We start from the raw sequence: 18514 nt of genomic DNA on the forward strand, positions 1-18514 counted from the left end.
TGAATGTTCCACCTCAAATGTGGACATCAAAAAAATCGGATCCATAATAGTCCTAGGATTACCAAAATATGCACAATACCAAGGATGTAGTGGAAAAGTCAGCAAGATGCATTTAAATCATTATGTGATGGAAGAGTAGCCAGAAACCCCTTCGTCCTCCTTGGATGCACATATCCCCGTATCCGAAATGGATACGTATCTGATATGACCCGGATACATGTCGGATATTGTACCCATGTGTGCCTAGAAAACCTTGATTTTCCAACCATGCCGGATACTATGAGATTTGACTTTTCAAAAATTTGCGGTAAATCTTCCTAAATTTAATTTTTAAAAACTTCATTCATGTATTTTGAAAAAAAAAGGGTATAAACAAAACCTACACCAAATGAGAAAGACAAATGAAATGTTTTTCTATTTCAATGACCCATTTTTGGGGTTATCTTCCAATGCAACTCTACTATTTTTCATATTGTAAATTGTTAAATTGACTTATAATTATTTATGTAGCAATCATGTGTCTATATTGCTTTTGAAGTAATGAAAATCTCCTCTAATAACTTCAAAAATTGTGTTAAATATGTGTATTTGCTTTTTTATGAATGTTGTATCCAACCATATCCATACTGGGGGTCTTAAAAAATGGCCGTATCCATATCTGATACTGTATCTGTATCCGTGTCCGTGCAACTTTATGTGATGGAAATATTCATCACAACTAGGCCTCAAAGTCACCTGGATGACAACTTTTCTTTTGTTTAAAAATGCTCAAGACATTATGTGACATCTGGTCATCTGTAATGTCCCCACTTTAGCAGTTGACCAAGTGTATGTGCGTTAGCCTATCTCTACATGGTCCCGAGGGCTAACGAAGGGTTTAAGGGGATCCTGGAGTGTTTTGGCCTAGTCATTTCCAGTTTGGGCCAAAACGGAGTTGATTTACTTAGTTTCAGGCATACTTACTATTTTTAGTAAGTCAGCAAGACACAACGGAGGCTAGTTTTGGTGATTGGATTCGATACTCCTCGACGAGAGCTTTCCGACGAGCTATCACTCGCGCTATTCGGAGTCCGATTGCTAATATATTTTAATGCATGAAGTGTTATTAAAGTAACATTTAATTTAATTGTAAAATATTAAAGTGTTATTTTAATATTTATTTTATGGGGATGTGTGCAAATCAAAGGGGCACCCAAGGGAGACATAAGTGAATATTTTAATATGTTTTATATTGCACATCTTTTATCCCACATTGCTCAAGTGAGTTGGGTTGTCCCTTGGAGAAAGAATAAAAGGAAGCTTTTGTGGCTTCATTCAGCATGTTGAATATGAGAAGAATTGGTATGTGTGAGTTGCAGATCCGTTCTTGGCATTAGAGGACGTCTATCCTCTCTTGTGACATTCTAGACGTCATTCCCCTGGGGTTTGGCCTTTGGAATCCATTGCTATCAGCTTCATTAACAAGCAGATTGGGTGCATTTCCAGCTACAGGCAGATTTAATGTTTGTTCATATCTTCTTCCCTACTTGTCCGATGCTTATGCCATTTTGAGGAGATGATTTTATGAAGATATTGGACCTATTGAAGACAAATTAATATTGCCGCAACACTATTCACGTGGGTACTATTCATATCACTATAGCAGCAAGATTGAAAATGATTGCTGGAGTATTATGTCAATAATGCTGGAATAATTAGTGAGTTGATAATCTGCCATGTATTTGATTTTATTGATTCTGAAAATAACATCTTATCAGCAGTAGTTCAATCTTCAGTTTGCATATTATTGTAGTTTCCTTCTTGTTCATGTTATGTGATTTCAAATCTATGCAAAGACATAAAAACAAACAAGCATTTCATTTCCGAAGCCATAAGGAGTTTAAACATTAAACGGTGAAATAAGGAGTTGGCTGCAAACTGTTTGACCAAATTCCTATTAGCGGCTGGTTTAGTTTTTGGGCATTCTAGGGTGTCCATTACAGTGGTATCAGAGCTTGTTTTTCCTACCATCCTGTGAGGGTTTCATGCGTCCAGCACATCAGTATTACTTGAGGAGAAACAGGTCAAACACAAACCTACAGAATTCACCAGAGATTGAAGAAGAGGGTGACCTTTTTTCAGCACCAGCCATGGGTGACAGAGATGGGGAAAGGGGAGAACCTAGCACTAGGGAGATGCTCAGTGATCTTGCTAGGGGTCAGAGGGAGCTCCAGGCTACATTGCAGCAGATGGCTATAACATTTACACAACAGTTGATGAGAGCAGATCAAGGCAATAATGCCAACCGAGGTAATAATGGCAACCAAGGTAATAATGCTAATCAAGGAGGTGGACAGGGTAATGGAGGTAATGGAGATGCATCGGTTAACAGGGGAACTAGGACATGCTAGAGCAGGTTCTACTATGAGACCACTCATGCCACAGTTTCCTCCGAGACAGAATGACCAGAATAATGTCGGTCCTACACAACAAGAGATTCAAGATATGATTATGGATGATTGGAGGGACTCTAGCCCTGAGTTACAGGCTGAGATGACATTTAGGGAATATATGGATGTTAGACTCAAGAATATGCCCATAAGAGGAAACCGACAACAAAATTATGAGATGAGGAAGAAGTTGGGGAAGTTGTCTATTCCATACTATGATGGTACAGGGAAGGCTTCAGGACGGACATGGGTCCAGAAATTAGATACTTATTTTCAGCTTAATCCCATGCTTGAGGAGGATGCGATTAAGTATGCTGCATTGCACTTGGATGGGAGTGCACACGAGTGGTGGCACCATGGTATGGTCACATTGGGCAATAATCAGATAGACACATACGTAGAGTTCACTGAGAGGTTGATTGACAGGTTTGATACGAAGGATCCAGAACTCCATTTCAAGGAGTTAGCTCAGTTGAGACAGTGGGGTCCTATCGACAGTTACATCTCAGATTTCCAGAGACTATCAGTATTGGTTACAGACATTTTGGAGAGGAGGTTGATTGTACTGTTTGTGGATGGATTGTCAGAGCCTCTTCGTGGTTGGGTGAAGGGACATGATCCCCTCACATTGCAGGATGCCATTCGGAAGGCGAGAGACCTTGCACCTTCCGCTTCTAGGAGTAGGTTCACTCCTAAGGATCCACACTTCAAGAAGGATAAGGATAATAAACCTCTACATAGGGATTCTCAGCCTCAGAAAAAAGAATCAAAGAGGTTAGACAATGAGACACTGAACGAGTTGAGGCGGAAAAAACTATGTTTTCAGTGTAGGGAACCGTGGGATTTATCTCACTAGTGTCCTCTGAAGGCTAAGGCCAACCAGATGGAGTACTTCTCTGCTGAGGAGCAGCAGTCAGAGTCTGATGGTGAGAGCAGTGCCACTGAGGAGGGTTCAGGGAATGAGAAGTCCCTAGCTAGATTAACAGGTGCTCAAAAGGCAATTACTTTTAAGGTGCGTGGCACCATACAGGGACAGAAGGTGGTTGCTTTGTTGGACACTGGGGCCACACATAATTTCATAGATTCACAGTTAGTGGCTAGGAGAGGGTGGCAAAATGAAGAACATTCAAGATTCCGAGTCATGGTAGCTAGTGGTCACAAGTTACTATGCACACAGAAGATTACAAATCTTCACATCAGATTGGGAGATGGTTATGAGCTACAGGATGAGTTCTATGTTGTGGACATGGGTGATTATGACATTATCTTAGGGATGACTTGGATGGCATCGTTGAGAGAGTTTACTCTCAACATGGAGAGAGTAGAGATGAGGTTCCAGCATGAGGGCAGGACCGTGGTACTCAGAGGATTATCAGATGGCGGTTGTAGGGTAGTTTCTTTGAGAAGGATGGAGAGGTTGTTCAGACATGATGATGTTGAGTGGGCAGCGGAGTGCTTGATTATGCCAGCATCACCAGAGCCACAGGTTAAGAGTCATCCGCTTGATATGCAGGACATCCTTGATAGACATGCCAAGGTATTTGGCAGTATTCCACATGGCGTTCCTCCAAATAGGGGTATAGAGCACGTCATCGAGTTAGAAGAGGGGGCTAAGCCCATTATGATCACGCCCTATCGTCATCCAAAAAACACAAGGATGAGATAGAGAAAGCCATCAAGGAGTTGTTGGAGATGGGGCACATTAGGCCAAGCAAAAGCCCTTTTGCTTCAGCAGTTGTTTTGGTTAAGAAGAAGGATGGAACAATGCACATGTGCATTGATTACAGGGCCTTGAACAAGAAAACCATTAAGAACAGGTACCCCATTCCAAGGATAGATGAGTTGATAGATGAGCTACATGGGGCATGCTTCTTCACAAAGATAGATTTGAGATCAGGGTATTATCAGATCAGTATGAGGGCAGAGGACATTGAGAAAACAGCTTTTTGGTGTCACTATGGTCATTTCGAGTTTCTGGTTATGCCATTTGGGCTAACCAATGCTCTTGCTACTTTTCAAAGTTGCATGAACCAGGTGTTCAGAGGGCACTTGAGGAGATTCGTTTTGATTTTCTTTGACGATATTTTGGTCTTTAGCAGGACATGGGAGGAGCATTTGCAGCATCTTGAGGAGGTGCTATCTATCTTGGAGAGAGAGTCACTGTATGCCAAGGAGTCTAAGTGTGAGTTCGGGATGACAGAGCTTTTGTACCTTGGTCATATTATCAGTGTAAAGGGAGTTCGGATGGATCCTGAAAAGATTAGAGCTATTGTTGATTGGCCCACGCCTACGAACCTTACTCAGCTTAAGGGGTTCTTTGGCTTATGTGGTTTTTATAGGAGGTTTGTTAAGGGGTTTTCTCAGACAACTGCTCCCTTGACAGATCTTACTAAGAAGGGGGCCTTCATGTGGACAGAGGCAACACAGAGGTGTTTTGAGCATTTCAAGCAGGTGATGTCTTCATGTCCAGTCCTAGCTCTACCAGACTTCACGAACCCTTTTGAGCTTCATTGTGATGCATCAAGTGATGGGATTGGAGCAGTATTGATGCAGGAGAAGCACCCCATCGCTTTTGAGAGTAGGAAGCTCCGAGATGTGGAGAGGAGCTATTCTATTTATGATCGTGAGATGTTGGCCATCATGCATGCCTTGGCCAAATTCCAATCCTACTTGGTTGGAGGGAAGTTTGTGATCAAGACGGATCACAACAGCATAAAGTATTTCATGAGCCAGCGAGACTTGAATGATAGGCAGCATAAGTGGGTCACTAAATTGCAGGCTTATGACTTTGACATTGAGTTTGTCAAAGGGAAGAAGAATGTAGTAGCTGAGGCCTTATCCAGAAGACCTCACATTTGTGCTCTTGCAGAGATTACAGGAGATTGGAGGGATAAGATTATAGCAGAGTATGTCGGAGATACTTGGGCTTCTGGTTTGATTTCAAGTACTATACAGAATGATCGCTATGAGGTGATAGATGGATTGATCAGATTTTAGGATAGGGTTTATTTGATTCTGTCATCACAGTTGAAAGAGGCGATACTGAGGGTATTTCATGATGCGCCTACAGCTGGGCATCTAGGGGTCTTCAAGACCTACAGGCAAATCCAAGAGTGGTTCTCATGGAGGGGGCTCAAGGATGATGTTCAGAGGTATGTCAGGGAGTGTGCAGTTTATCAGCAGAATAAGGGAGAGCACACGTTTCCTGCAAGTTTACTACAGCCCTTGCCCATTCCGAACAGGAAATGGGAAAGCATTTCTATGGACTTCATCACTGGTTTAGCACGAGTGCAGGGAAGAGATTGCATTTATGTGGTGGTAGACAGATTGACAAAGTTTGCTCACTTCTTTGCTATTCCCTCTTCTTACACAGCAGCTCAGGTGGCAGATTTGTTCTTCAAAGAGATTTTTAGGTTGCATGGGCTACCGAGATTTATTGTTAGTGACAGGGATAGCAAGTTCATGAGCACCTTTTGGCAAGAGTTGTTCAGGTTGTGCGGTACAGATCTTACACCTAGTATGAGCTACCATCCTCAGACAGATGGGCAGACAGAGATAGTAAATAAATGGGTGGAAGGTTATTTACGGAACTATGTGACTGCGCAGCAGAGAGCTTGGGTCAGGTGGTTACACATGGGGGAGTATTGTTACAATACCACATATCACATGACCATCAGGATGACTCCATTTATGGCATTGTATGGGTATGAAGCACCAAGCTTCATGGATTTGGCTTTGGGGGACAGCAGAGTGCCCAAAGCCAAGGATCTGTTGCAGGATAGTCAGGATATCCTGAGAGCGCTCAAGGAGAATATACAGCAGGCTCAAAATCAGCAGAAGTTGTATGCTGACCAACATAGGGTACAGCGCAGTTTCGAGGTGGGGGACATGGTGTATTTGAGGCTACAGCCATATAGGCAGTCATCGCTCAAGAGGAGCGGAGCAGAGAAGCTGAAGCCTAGATTTTATGGTCCCTACAGGGTGATTCGCAGAGTGGGCGAAGTCGCCTATGAGCTTGAGCTTCCAGAGGGCAGTCGGGTACACAATGTATTTCATGTGTCTAGGCTTAAGAAAGCCATTGGTCAGAGTGTAGTACCTTCTGCAGATTTACCCCCTTTGGGTGAGGAGGGGAAGCTTGTGTTAATACCTGAGGCTATTTTGGACACCAGAGAGAGGAAACTCAGAAACAGGATAGTGAAGGAGTATTTGGTCAGGTGGAGAGACCTGTCGGAGGAAGATGCTACATGGGAGAATGAGCAGGTGATACAGCAGGCTGGACTGAGATTGCTTGAGGACAAGCAATTTCAAGGGGGGCGGACTGTAATGTCCCCACTTTAGCAGTTGACCAAGTGTATGTGCGTTAGCCTATCTCTACATGGTCCCGAGGGCTAACAAAGGGTTTAAGGGGATCCTGGAGTGTTTTGGCCTAGTCATTTCCAGTTTGGGCTAAAACGGAGTTGATTTACTTAGTTTAGTTTCAGGCATACTTACTATTTTTAGTAAGTCAGCAAGACACAACGGAGGCTAGTTTTGGTGATTGGATTCGATACTCCTCGACGAGAGCTTTCCGACGAGCTATCACTCGCGCTATTCGGAGTCCGATTGCTAATATATTTTAATGCCTGAAGTGTTATTAAAGTAACATTTAATTTAATTGTAAAATATTAAAGTGTTACTTTAATATTTATTTTATGGGGATGTGTGCAAATCAAAGGGGCACCCAAGGGAGACATAAGTGAATATTTTAATATGTTTTATATTGCACGTCTTTTATCCCACATTGCTCAAGTGAGTTGGGTTGTCCCTTGGAGAAAGAATAAAAGGAAGCTTTTGTGGCTTCATTCAGCATGTTGAATATGAGAAGAATTGGTATGTGTGAGTTGCAGATCCGTTCTTGGCATTAGAGGACGTCTATCCTCTCTTGTGACATTCTAGACGTCATTCCCCTGGGGTTTGGCCTTTGGAATCCATTGCTATCAGCTTCATTATCAAGCAGATTGGGTGCATTTCCAGCTACAAGCAGATTTAATGTTTGTTCATATCTTCTTCCCTACTTGTCCGATGCTTATGCCATTTTGAGGAGATGATTTTATGAAGATATTGGACCTATTGAAGACAAATTAATATTGCCGCAACACTATTCACGTGGGTACTATTCATATCACTGTAGCAGCAAGATTGAAAATGATTGCTGGAGTATTATGTCAATAATGCTGGAATAATTAGTGAGTTGATAATCTGCCATGTATTTGATTTTATTGATTCTGAAAATAACATCTTATCAGCAGTAGTTCAATCTTCAGTTTGCATATTATTGTAGTTTCCTTCTTGTTCATGTTATGTGATTTCAAATCTATGCAAAGACATAAAAACAAACAAGCATTTCATTTCCGAAGCCATAAGGGGTTTAAACATTAAACGGTGAAATAAGGAGTTGGCTGCAAACTGTTTGACCAAATTCCTATTAGCGGCTGGTTTAGTTTTGGGGCATTCTAGGGTGTCCATTACATCATCCCCAGGATGGTCAAGGAACATCACAAATGCCTGCAACCATCTTAAGGATGGCATGGTGTTCCCTATCATCTCCCTAAAAGAGGATGATTCTGGAATGTTTCCAAACTACAACAATGGGGATAGGAATGCCTAGAAAAAACTTACAAGCGTTCATGGTCATTCGCAGTATGGGCTAGGTACCCCCTACTGTACCCTCCTTCAAAAAGGATGCCTAGAAAAACCTTGGGGACATGTTCTTGTGTAACACTGCGTGAAATCAAATTTTGCTTCTAAAGTATTTATGTAAAATTTTATGCTTGTTCTTAAATTTTAAATTTCCAAACATTAAATTAAACCTGATTTAATTTATCTCCAATTGCTGCATATGTTTTGCAATCAAATTCGCAATCTTCATCCACTCACACTCCTTAGTTTTGTCGCTTCTTCGAGATTGCATAAGTCCATATCCCCATTCTATTCTTTCATATTTTGCAAATCAAATTGGAGACTTTTCTAGAACATACTACCATGAGATATTAACAAACTACACTCTCTGAATTATTATGTGCACAACAGTCTCAGTAGATACTCTTTGTTATCGCTATCAAGTGGGTGTATGGTTGAAAAATACCTACTTCGGAAATTTTGCCTTACATTTTGCACCCAATTTAGTGCCCATTCCCTTGGGTGACTTCTAAATTCATTTGTCATGTATCTAAGCCTTCTCCCAAGTATTGGACTGATTTCTAGCTACCCCTGGACCTAATCTTACATCCAAAATCCACCTGGGAAGTTTCAAACCAAAATTCAATTTTCGACTCCTAGACATCCAAACACTCACCTAGAACTCCAAAAATGGGTGTCTTCTAGCATAATTTGTCATGTTTCTAAGCCTTCTCCCAAGTATTGAACTAAATTCTAGCTAGCCTTAGACCTATTCTTACATCCAAAATCCATCTCGGAAGTTTCAAACCAAAATTCAATTTTGGATACCGAGACATCCAAACACTCACCTAGAAATCCAAACATGGATGTATAAATCAAACTTTTGAATGATGAAATTTTGCATGCCTTAAAAGCCTAATCCTACATGGCCCTAACATGTGCTCATACAGTCAATTGACATACTCTAAATAAAACCATTAGGAAATTCATTGTGAACAGATCTAGCTAAATTTTCACACTGTCCACTCATACAATTACTATGTTTCTTCTATTAATGGTTGCTAGAAGGTTTTGCAATTTGAATATTGAAACAAAACTACAAATCCTCATCCCTTGTGGCTTCCTTCCTATTAGGTCAAAAAATCACTGCTTGCAAACTTTAGAGAAATCAATCTGCTTTAGGCCCAGGGAGATGTCATCTTCGAAGGGGATTAATCAACTCATCAATAGAATGCGAGTGATTTAAGTCTAATTGCTCATATTGGATATTCTCTCCTTCACTTCGGGCTCTGCTTAACGCAAGAGAGTTTTCCTAGAGGTATCCTTAACAAGATTAATCACAAACTCAGCATGCTGCAACAGTTTCCAATGTATGCTTTAGCCCCATAAACTATTGCTAGACCAAAGACTAATCTACTACACATAAAACCTCTTATTACATAATAAAGGTATCATTGCCAAGTGCAAGATGAAGGTACCCAAAACATGTTTCCTTAGGATAACAATGCTTATGGCTCACTATAAATGTTTCCCTAAATGAATCACTAAATCATGAGATGCATACAAACTAATAAACTAATCCTATACTACTAGTGAAAGATGTTTTTCATTTTGAGTGTAGTGGATCATAAATTTCCAAAACCGGGGCTTTATTCATTAGGTTACAAAGTTTCAATTTACCAAGAGAAACAACACATTGCAATCACAATAAAATATAGGCTATGCATATACATACACCAAATATATGATATCAAACAACCAAACATACTTAATAATCCCTCTCCAAACTCAACAAATCCATATGCAATAAAGAAGAGGCCTTTACAAAGATTGCAAAGCCTTTAAATGTTGTAACATTCATAAAATTATTATTACAATCATACCAACAAATGTGGCAAGAAAGAATCTATGCTAGAATGTTTGTCACAATCTGTCAAATAGAAGTTCCTCTAAAGATCTACAAATGGCCAAGGAGACATTCAATTACAAGCATCAATTAACAATACACCTCTTTGTGAATAACAAATAGTGTTGCTCTAAAAACAACTAGACTTACAAGAGTTGAAACCTAGACAATCCTTGATATGTGTGATTGCATGGAAAAGCAAAAATGACCCACCCCCTCTAAATGAAAAATGAATTGGTGTTGTATAGCACCTTGTCTAGTCGTCCAATTGCTAGCAAAAATTTGGCAAAGGACTAGAGATCATGAATGTGGCATGCAAGATTAAGCTAAATCCCATGAAATCTGTTGAATGAGCAATACAAAGTAGGCGTGAGTACCATTGGGAGTTGGAACTCAACCACCACATTAATGATTGCATGGTCGTATTCATCTTCCACCATTGATATTGCATGTAAATTTGTGCACTTGAGATGAGCAATGGTGTTTAGGTAGGAAAATCCTCTTGCAGTAGTTGTGGTGTCTTGTAGGGAAATAGGTAGTGGTGATTGGGAGAAATGTGAGTTTTGTAGGGTTTCAAGGTCAAATGAACCAAACTCTAAACCCTTTGAAATGCCAATACTTTGTCCTTTTCAAATTGTCAAATATTTTGAAAATTCTAGAACCTTGTTGACATTTTGACGATTTTGAAAACTTGAGAATAAAATGTCACGTAATCTTTGGAACCTTCAATAGAAGCCTTGAGCTTTAAACTTTGTTACAGCTTACCGTCAACTTCAAACCTTCATCAATATTTACTATGTAGGCAATCATGTGAACTCACAAACCAATCAACAAACATTCTTTGAAACTTTGTCAAGGCTTACCATCAACTAAAAACCTGTCCTTACTTTGGCGATTTCACAAATTCACAAACTTGTTGATGTTGAAACTTGGTATCCCTCGATCAAAACTTTGGGCTTCAAGAAAACCTTGTCAATGATTTCAAAGGTTCACAAACCTTAGAAACCTCCAAAAGTTGCTTGACAACACTTTGAGGAGTTTTAAAACTTTTAAGAAGTGTCTTTCACGTGTCGAGGATGGCAGATCAAGACTACACAATAACTAATGCCAAAAGTATCATTGCTTGAGTTATCTCCACATCACAGCCTCTGAAAAATATATTGGTGAAAAGGATTGGAAGTTGAGGATAGCAAGGAATTCATACCCAAAATATGCAAACAAAAGAATGATTGAAATTGGGACCCAAAAGACAACATAGTGTCTAGGAAAAACATGCCAAGAAGGGAAACTCTAAAATTCCTAAACTCTACCTAGTTCATGGAAAATGACCGAAAATGCCCCAAACTTAAAATTATTTTGGACTTTGCAACTTCCAACATATGATAAGAGCATGGGGAATAAGAAGGAACATTAGTTACGCAAGTTTGAACAAGGGAGACCCATTTGGAGCTTTTGCAAATAGTAAATAAATCAAAATTAGAGTTTGAATTTTGAGTTGCTACCAATATGGATTGCTTCATTCAATGGAACCCCAACCAATCCCTCCTATGCCTCCTCATCAATCTATGTGATCTTCTTTTTGATCAACATACCATCATGCGATTAAAGTCTAACAATCCAAAAGTTGCAAACTAAACCACCAACTTCTCACGCTCATCATGAGGTAAACCTCTTCATCTCAACTAAATAGATGGAGTTGTATGCGGACCAATTCCTTTTTGCTGTAGTGAAATTAACAATCCACAAAAGGAGTTGAGTGACAAGCATCCTCAACTCTAGTGCATCCTTGCCATGCACTGTCCACCATCTAGTAGGTCAAATTGAGCTATTGCAACCCTGTATGCCCTTGCTTTTGGTTTGCTAAACATTGGACCCCAAAGATTGACAAAGAAAAGCCACTATATTCAAATTACATTTGCCTCTTAATTGCTATATATCTTTCAAAGAGCCTTCATGAGCCCTTCTTTCACCTCTTCGTCATCATTAAGAAGCACTCTCCTAGGCCTTAGTGCATATCATTTGGGATTTAGGGCATAGGTTTCCATATGAAGTTGAGTGTTCTCAATGTTCCATCCTCATGTCACAATGGGCTTTATATGCTCATATAATCCCAAATCAAGATCTCGGCTATGAATTGCTTGCTTCATCTACCCAAGCATGATATCAAATGTCTTGTAAATCTCTTCACAATTATGAGAGTTTGCATGAGCATATTTGATGATTGCACAAAAAGTGAGATGATGGAGCAAACGTATCTGCAAACAAAAAAATCATAAAGAACGAGACTAAAATGACAAAGTGTAATGCCCAAAATCTTTAATTGTTGAGCAACAATCTTCGGTTGCTATACAACAAGTCTTCAATCGATACACAGCAATTTTCAGTTGATATTCAAAATGGCAAAATGTGAGAGTTTTTTTATTTTTAAGTGTTAGTGTCTTTGTTTTAGGTTCAAGGTTCTTGTAGAAGTAGAGGGGTCAGGGCATCCCTTGGCAATCCCCTATGATTTTTTTCAAGTGTACCAAAAATGCTGCCAATTTTTTTTGTAGGGAAAAACCTTGAGGGCATTTCCTCATCATACCCATTTCCTCGAAATGTGTCCTTGGTACAGAAATGGATGTAAATTCTCAAGGAGACATCCTCATGGAGCCTAGAAAATAAACTTTAAAGAAAACTCCCAAAATTTATTTTATAACACAAATATATGTTGCCTTGAATAGCTACCAGGATTATATATATATGAATAAAATTTCCATAGGTCAAAATCCACAAAAATTTTAAAATCTCATCAAAATGCCCATGGAAATTATTTTTTGGCTTAAAATAAACAAACGATTGGGCTGCACTTGGTAAGAATTATAAGATAGCACAAATTATCTATGTTACCCCGAGTTTCTAGGACGGGGGAACGGGGAAACGAGTTTACGGGACGTTTATTTTTCCTAGAACAGGGGACGGCAAGGGACGGCTATATATATAATAACATTCATCATAGCAACATAATAACATTTATAACTTTGAGTCTTGATTCTAATTCTAATAACCCTTTCACTTCTGAGTCTCTGACTTCACGTTTTCACCAGTAAATTTTTTATTTTCCTAAGCGCTGTCGTGAACTCCTCTCATCCACCAAGCAATGTTGTTATTTTTTTTGTTTGGGAAAGCATTATGATATCGATATAGTATTATATCAATATCATATGATATCGAATATCATCGATATAATACTATATCGATATTATATTATATTGAAATACAGTGAAACGGAAACGAAACTGTGTAAAAAATTTAAAAAAATTAATCGCTTACTGAGTTTGACAGCTTGTAAATTATTATAATATTTATTATTTATTAATAATTATTAATTATTAAAAAAACAAATTACTCACTGCGATCAGGGATTTTCTTAGAAAAAAATTAATTGCTTTCTTTAATAAAAAATTTTAATGGCAGCATCTGAAAACTGAAATATATTTTTTATAAAAAAAAATTGTTTTTTAATTGTCCCTACCGCCAGAAACGGCTATCCATCCCTAGGACGGTTAGGGGACGGCTTGGGCATCCCCAGTCGTCCCGAGGATGGCCAACGGTCCCTGAAAAAAGTGTTGATCGTTTCCGAGTTTCCGGGACGGTTTCCGAAAATTTTCGGGGATCGGAGACGGCTTGGAAGCGTTTCCGGCTGTCCCCAAGTCCCCGAAACAGTTTCCGTTTACGGAACATGTGCCTTAAGGCCAGAAACGCGTTTCCAGGTAACACTGCAAATTATGAGACAAGGATGACTTGTAAGGCATTAAATGTTCCAGAACCTTTTTCAATGGGATGAGGCTAGAGAGTGAAAAATCCAAAATGGTGGATTGCATTCACCGTTTCCCCCCTGTACTAATAAAAGACTAAGGTTCTTATGTGCAAAGTGGATTCACTTGCCTTGTAATTGTTACCAACATACATGGGGAAAATGTCATTAGTGTAATGACTACTCATTGAGATCATCTTGAGATGATCAAATACTATGTGAATCAAATACCACAAAAATTAAATATCCAAAAGTTTAATTGGTGAACTGTGTAGGGCAAGTCAGTTTTCATATTTTTAATTTTTTTTAAATGATAATAAAAACAAATGCCTATAGATCAGATCAGACTGATTCAATAGGTCTAAAGCCTTCAAAGCAAAAGATAATTCTTTCATAGAATAATGCATCCTCCCCCTTGGTTAAGCCAAAGAAAACATAGATGTATATTTCATGGTTAAAAAAGAGAAGAATGATGAAGTTGTCACCGATCATTGACCTATCACCTCTCTCTCTATTAATTAGATCTTCAAAACCTTTCTCGGTGAGCAAGGCATAAATTACCTCTGTACGATATCATAGATGATCATGAAATAATGCTCCATTATCCATATAATCAAACACTCCAAAATATAACATAGTATGTCAATGACTATCAAATCCAATTTTAATAGAAACTGTAAAAATCAATCAAACAACCAAAAGATAAACTATAGTTGGAGCTAGGTACAGATACCTTGTATTTAATCTGCTCCCTTTGCAAGTTTATTTCAGACTCCATGAATTCCCGTTTTTTCTCTTCCCTCTGTAGTAAGAGATGTGTATGATTATCAAAGGATCACAACACAAAATTCTCAGATGTAGTACATACCACCATCAATAACATAGTAGTGAATAAGTTTAGCATGGCTATAAACCACATAAAATCAAGAAGTTATAACCACTATCAGAATATATAGATTTCAGCTAATAATTACCTTTGTCAAAGCTTCAAACACTCTTTTTGCTTGCTCTAGATTGCGCCTAACCTGAATATCACAGTAAAAGCTCAGTATGTTAGTAACTTAGTTCATCATCTTAATATTTTGATAGGTGCTAGTTGAGAACCTACAGCATAAAAAAATACAGAACACTACATATGTTTGCAATAACAGTTTGAAAACAGCACTCTCATGAGAGACAAATATTCAATATAAAAAAAATTGAAATATAACTAAAATGCACAACACAAATGTATGGTGAGACAATGTGCTGTACTTTTTAACATAAGTCAGAAACAGAATAAAAGCCAGAAACAAACCTGCTATACTACTCAATACAAATAATCCACAATCGCTAGACCTTTACCACAATGTGAGGCTTATATATATAATCTCTCATCTAAATAGCAGGAGAGGGCCAACCAATAACCCTCAAGTTACACATTACGCCAAACCATATAACATAATTCCCAAGCGACCCATTAGAATCATATGATTAACCAAGTAGCATGCAATAACCTCATAAACATCATAAGATCATGACCGTGGGTGTATAACAAGCTCATCTATCCACAATAGTTATCACTGTATCAAATTGCATTTTTGTCCTCAACAGAAGTAAAACAATTAGCTAGTTTCAACAAAAAGTTCAATGAGTTATGATGCAAAATAAAGTCAATAAAGAGTTGCATCTAAATCATGGAAACATAAAACTTTGGTAGTCTCCATGGCATAACATTTCTCAAAAAATTTAGAGTTTAAACAATGAACATCACTATTATATAAATGGCAAAAACAAAATGAAGACCTCTTTATACAAAAGCAATTAAATTAAGGTAAATAAATATGACCCTATGGGAACAGTGGCCATTCCCACAGAAGCTTTATTCAAAGTAAATAATTTGAAAGAAGAATGATGCTGCAAATAAAATTCCTTAGATCTCCTCCCTTGGTCTTAGCTTAGACCATTACCCTTGCTTCTCAGCCCTAATCGAAGGAGTGACCTATCTATGCCTTGTGAGCGAATTCAAACAAGATCAGATGAAAATTGAGCCATAAAGCCAAATTCGCTCCTAACCCTTCCAAAGGTACAGGAGCGAATTTCCTTAGATTTCCCTTCTTGCACCCAATTTGAACCATAAAACCTTGCTCCCATGGCGATTGGAAAAAGATTAATGACTTAAAGTGAATTGAGACCTAGTTGAATGCCCTTGGACCTTGAAAGGGTTAGGAATTTGACCAAGATTACCAAATTCGCTCCTGACCCTTCCAAAGGGACAGGAGCAAATTTCCTTAGATCTCCCTTTTTGCTCCTTGTTTGGGCCAAAATCTTTGTTCCTATGGCGTGATTGAGAGAGGATTGATGTATACATGCCTTTGAAGTGAATTGCAACAAAGTGAAGTGATGAAAATGTTAGAAATTTGAACATAATTGCCAAATTCGCTCTTGACCCTTCCAAAGGTATAGGAGCGAATTTCATTAGAGGGTCATGTACCTTCCAAAGGTTCCAGAGTGAAATTGATTCTAGTGCCTTCTTGTCGATGGTTTGAAGTGAGAAATACCATGTTAGGATGAATATATCATATGTGCTTGACACCATCTTTTGTTTGTTTTGCAGATCTACAAGACCAAGTTGGAAGGAGATTAGGCAAGGACAAGGACGGCTTCTTCAAACCTCATCATCATTAAGGACACCTTAAATGCATGGAAGGAGACCCAAGGTGCTGCTAGGGTGAAAGGACTTCGACTGATCAACAATTACAAGCAATAGAGCAAGATATTCTCAAGGACCTCATTCTATCACATGGAGAAATCACAAGATGTCAGAGGAGAAGGAGTGACTTGACCATGACTTCCTATCACCACTACGTGAAATCAAGAGGAGGCTTCATCAAACACAAGAGAGTCAAGGAAAGGTACATCATTCATCAAGTACATCAAGGGAGAAGGAGGATCAACCAAGGTCGGTGCAAGGGAACGTTGAAGAAGCAAATAGTTTCAGAAGAGTTAATCAAAGTTAGCTTCTCATCATCACCACATTGAGTATCAAAAGAGATACAACATTCCTTGACTAAGCAAGTGTAGGACAAGGTGGCATCCCAATCATTATTCCTCCAATAAGAAGGCTCCACATCAGCATGTCCAGATTCGATGAACCACGCTTACACATGGAGACACAAACTCCGATGTACCTACCCTTGTTTCCTATTGGTTCACAAACATTGAATGTGATTTTATCATTGGCTAAAGGAGTTTGTTGTAACAAACCCTAATTAGGGTTTTCATCTTGAAATCCTAGCCATTGATTGTAAATCAATCAGAGACATTGAGATGTAAAGAGCCCTCTATATAAAGCTCTGGCTCTTCATTTGTAAAGGTTAATAGAGGTTAGAATAGTTGGTTAATAGTTAATAGTCAAAAAATAGTTAATAGTGAATAGTTTGTGAATAGGATAGAAGAATAGAAGCTTAGATAGTAATTAGAATAGAGTAGGAGGAGAAGACAAAAAATTGTTGCCTAAGTTGTAAATGAACTCTATTTTCATTTAAGTTATGGTGAAATGTGTTGTTTTTTGCAATATGCATGGTTTCTTGTTGGATCTTCATATTAGATGGTAGATAATTAGATTGAATGGAGAAAATTGTTGAATGCACTCGTGTGGAATCTGCCTAGTCCATACCACTAGCCTCTTATTGATTATAAGTGCGCCCTGCGTGGTCAACTGGCATTGAATGAGCTTAACTTCAAATTGTTATGCATCCATTGTTTATGTATTAACTTGAATGGTGATCAGTGTTCGAAGGTGATGATTTGAACATCTTCAAAAAAAATTTAGAAGATTGCACTGAGTTGGTGTCGAATTGTTCAGTTTGATGGTGAGACCTAGCTCAGTAGGACTCCACCTAGTCATTCATCTATCTTCTCGCATTCTAGGTCTTAGAGTAGACTTCCTAAACCCTCAATCTTTTGCTCTTTTTTTATCTCCCAGCTACTAGATAGGACTCAAGTTCCAACAAATCAAGCATTCAGGCATTCGAATGTAAGTCCCCTTGTGATTCCAACAAAATCACATCACACCAACAGAGCTTATCCACACATAGAGACCCTACATATATGAAACTTGGAGTTATTTCAATTGATCCTTAGGCCAAATCTTCAGCATTCGAATAACTTTGTTCAAGAGAGGATAAGATACTTATGGTATTTTATTCTGTGTTCGCATGTGCGTAAAAAACACATCAACAGTGACTAAGTTGTAAACAACCTTCTTATTGCTAGGAAGAGCATTAAGTGTGTGGAAAAAACAATGCAGAAAATGCTCTTCCTGACACTGATTTTTTTGAAGTTTAGGATCAGAATGCATGGGACTTAATCTTGAAGATGACAAGGATGAGGTAAAAAAATGTTTTCAATGGGCTGGTGCATACGTTGTCCTCACATGGAATGCACTACGTCTGCATAAATGGTAAACTTCTCGAATCAACATCTTTGCACATTTATATCCCAAAGCGTTGTGTTATTCCTCCTTAATCCTCCAAATTACATGATAGATGGCTTGAGATACCTATTGAAGGTTGCTCATGCTCAAGGCCAAGTGACAAGTATCAAATTTCTTGTGGGATGATTACTCATTTTCTATTGTAAGCAAGCACATGGACATTCTCATTGGCAACACCATTATTCCAAAAATGATTCAATCAAACATGCATACTACATTTACATGGGTAGCTAGACTAACATTGCTTTCAA

General features: G+C 38.6%; 1 protein-coding gene across 1 annotated transcript in view; it reads right to left on the reverse strand.

Moving 5' to 3' along the window:
- The window catches only part of LOC131062532 (uncharacterized), a 53880-nt gene that overhangs the window by 3943 nt on the left and 31423 nt on the right, over nt 1-18514 (reverse strand). The window contains exons 10-11 of the mRNA XM_057996226.2: nt 14761-14811; nt 14520-14588 (exon numbers count right to left, since the gene is read on the reverse strand). Coding sequence (XP_057852209.1) covers nt 14520-14588; nt 14761-14811 — 120 coding nt within the window. The remainder of the gene's footprint in view (nt 1-14519; nt 14589-14760; nt 14812-18514) is intronic.

This window comes from Cryptomeria japonica, chromosome 1 (assembly GCF_030272615.1).
Source record: "Cryptomeria japonica chromosome 1, Sugi_1.0, whole genome shotgun sequence".
NCBI lineage: Eukaryota > Viridiplantae > Streptophyta > Pinopsida > Cupressales > Cupressaceae > Cryptomeria > Cryptomeria japonica.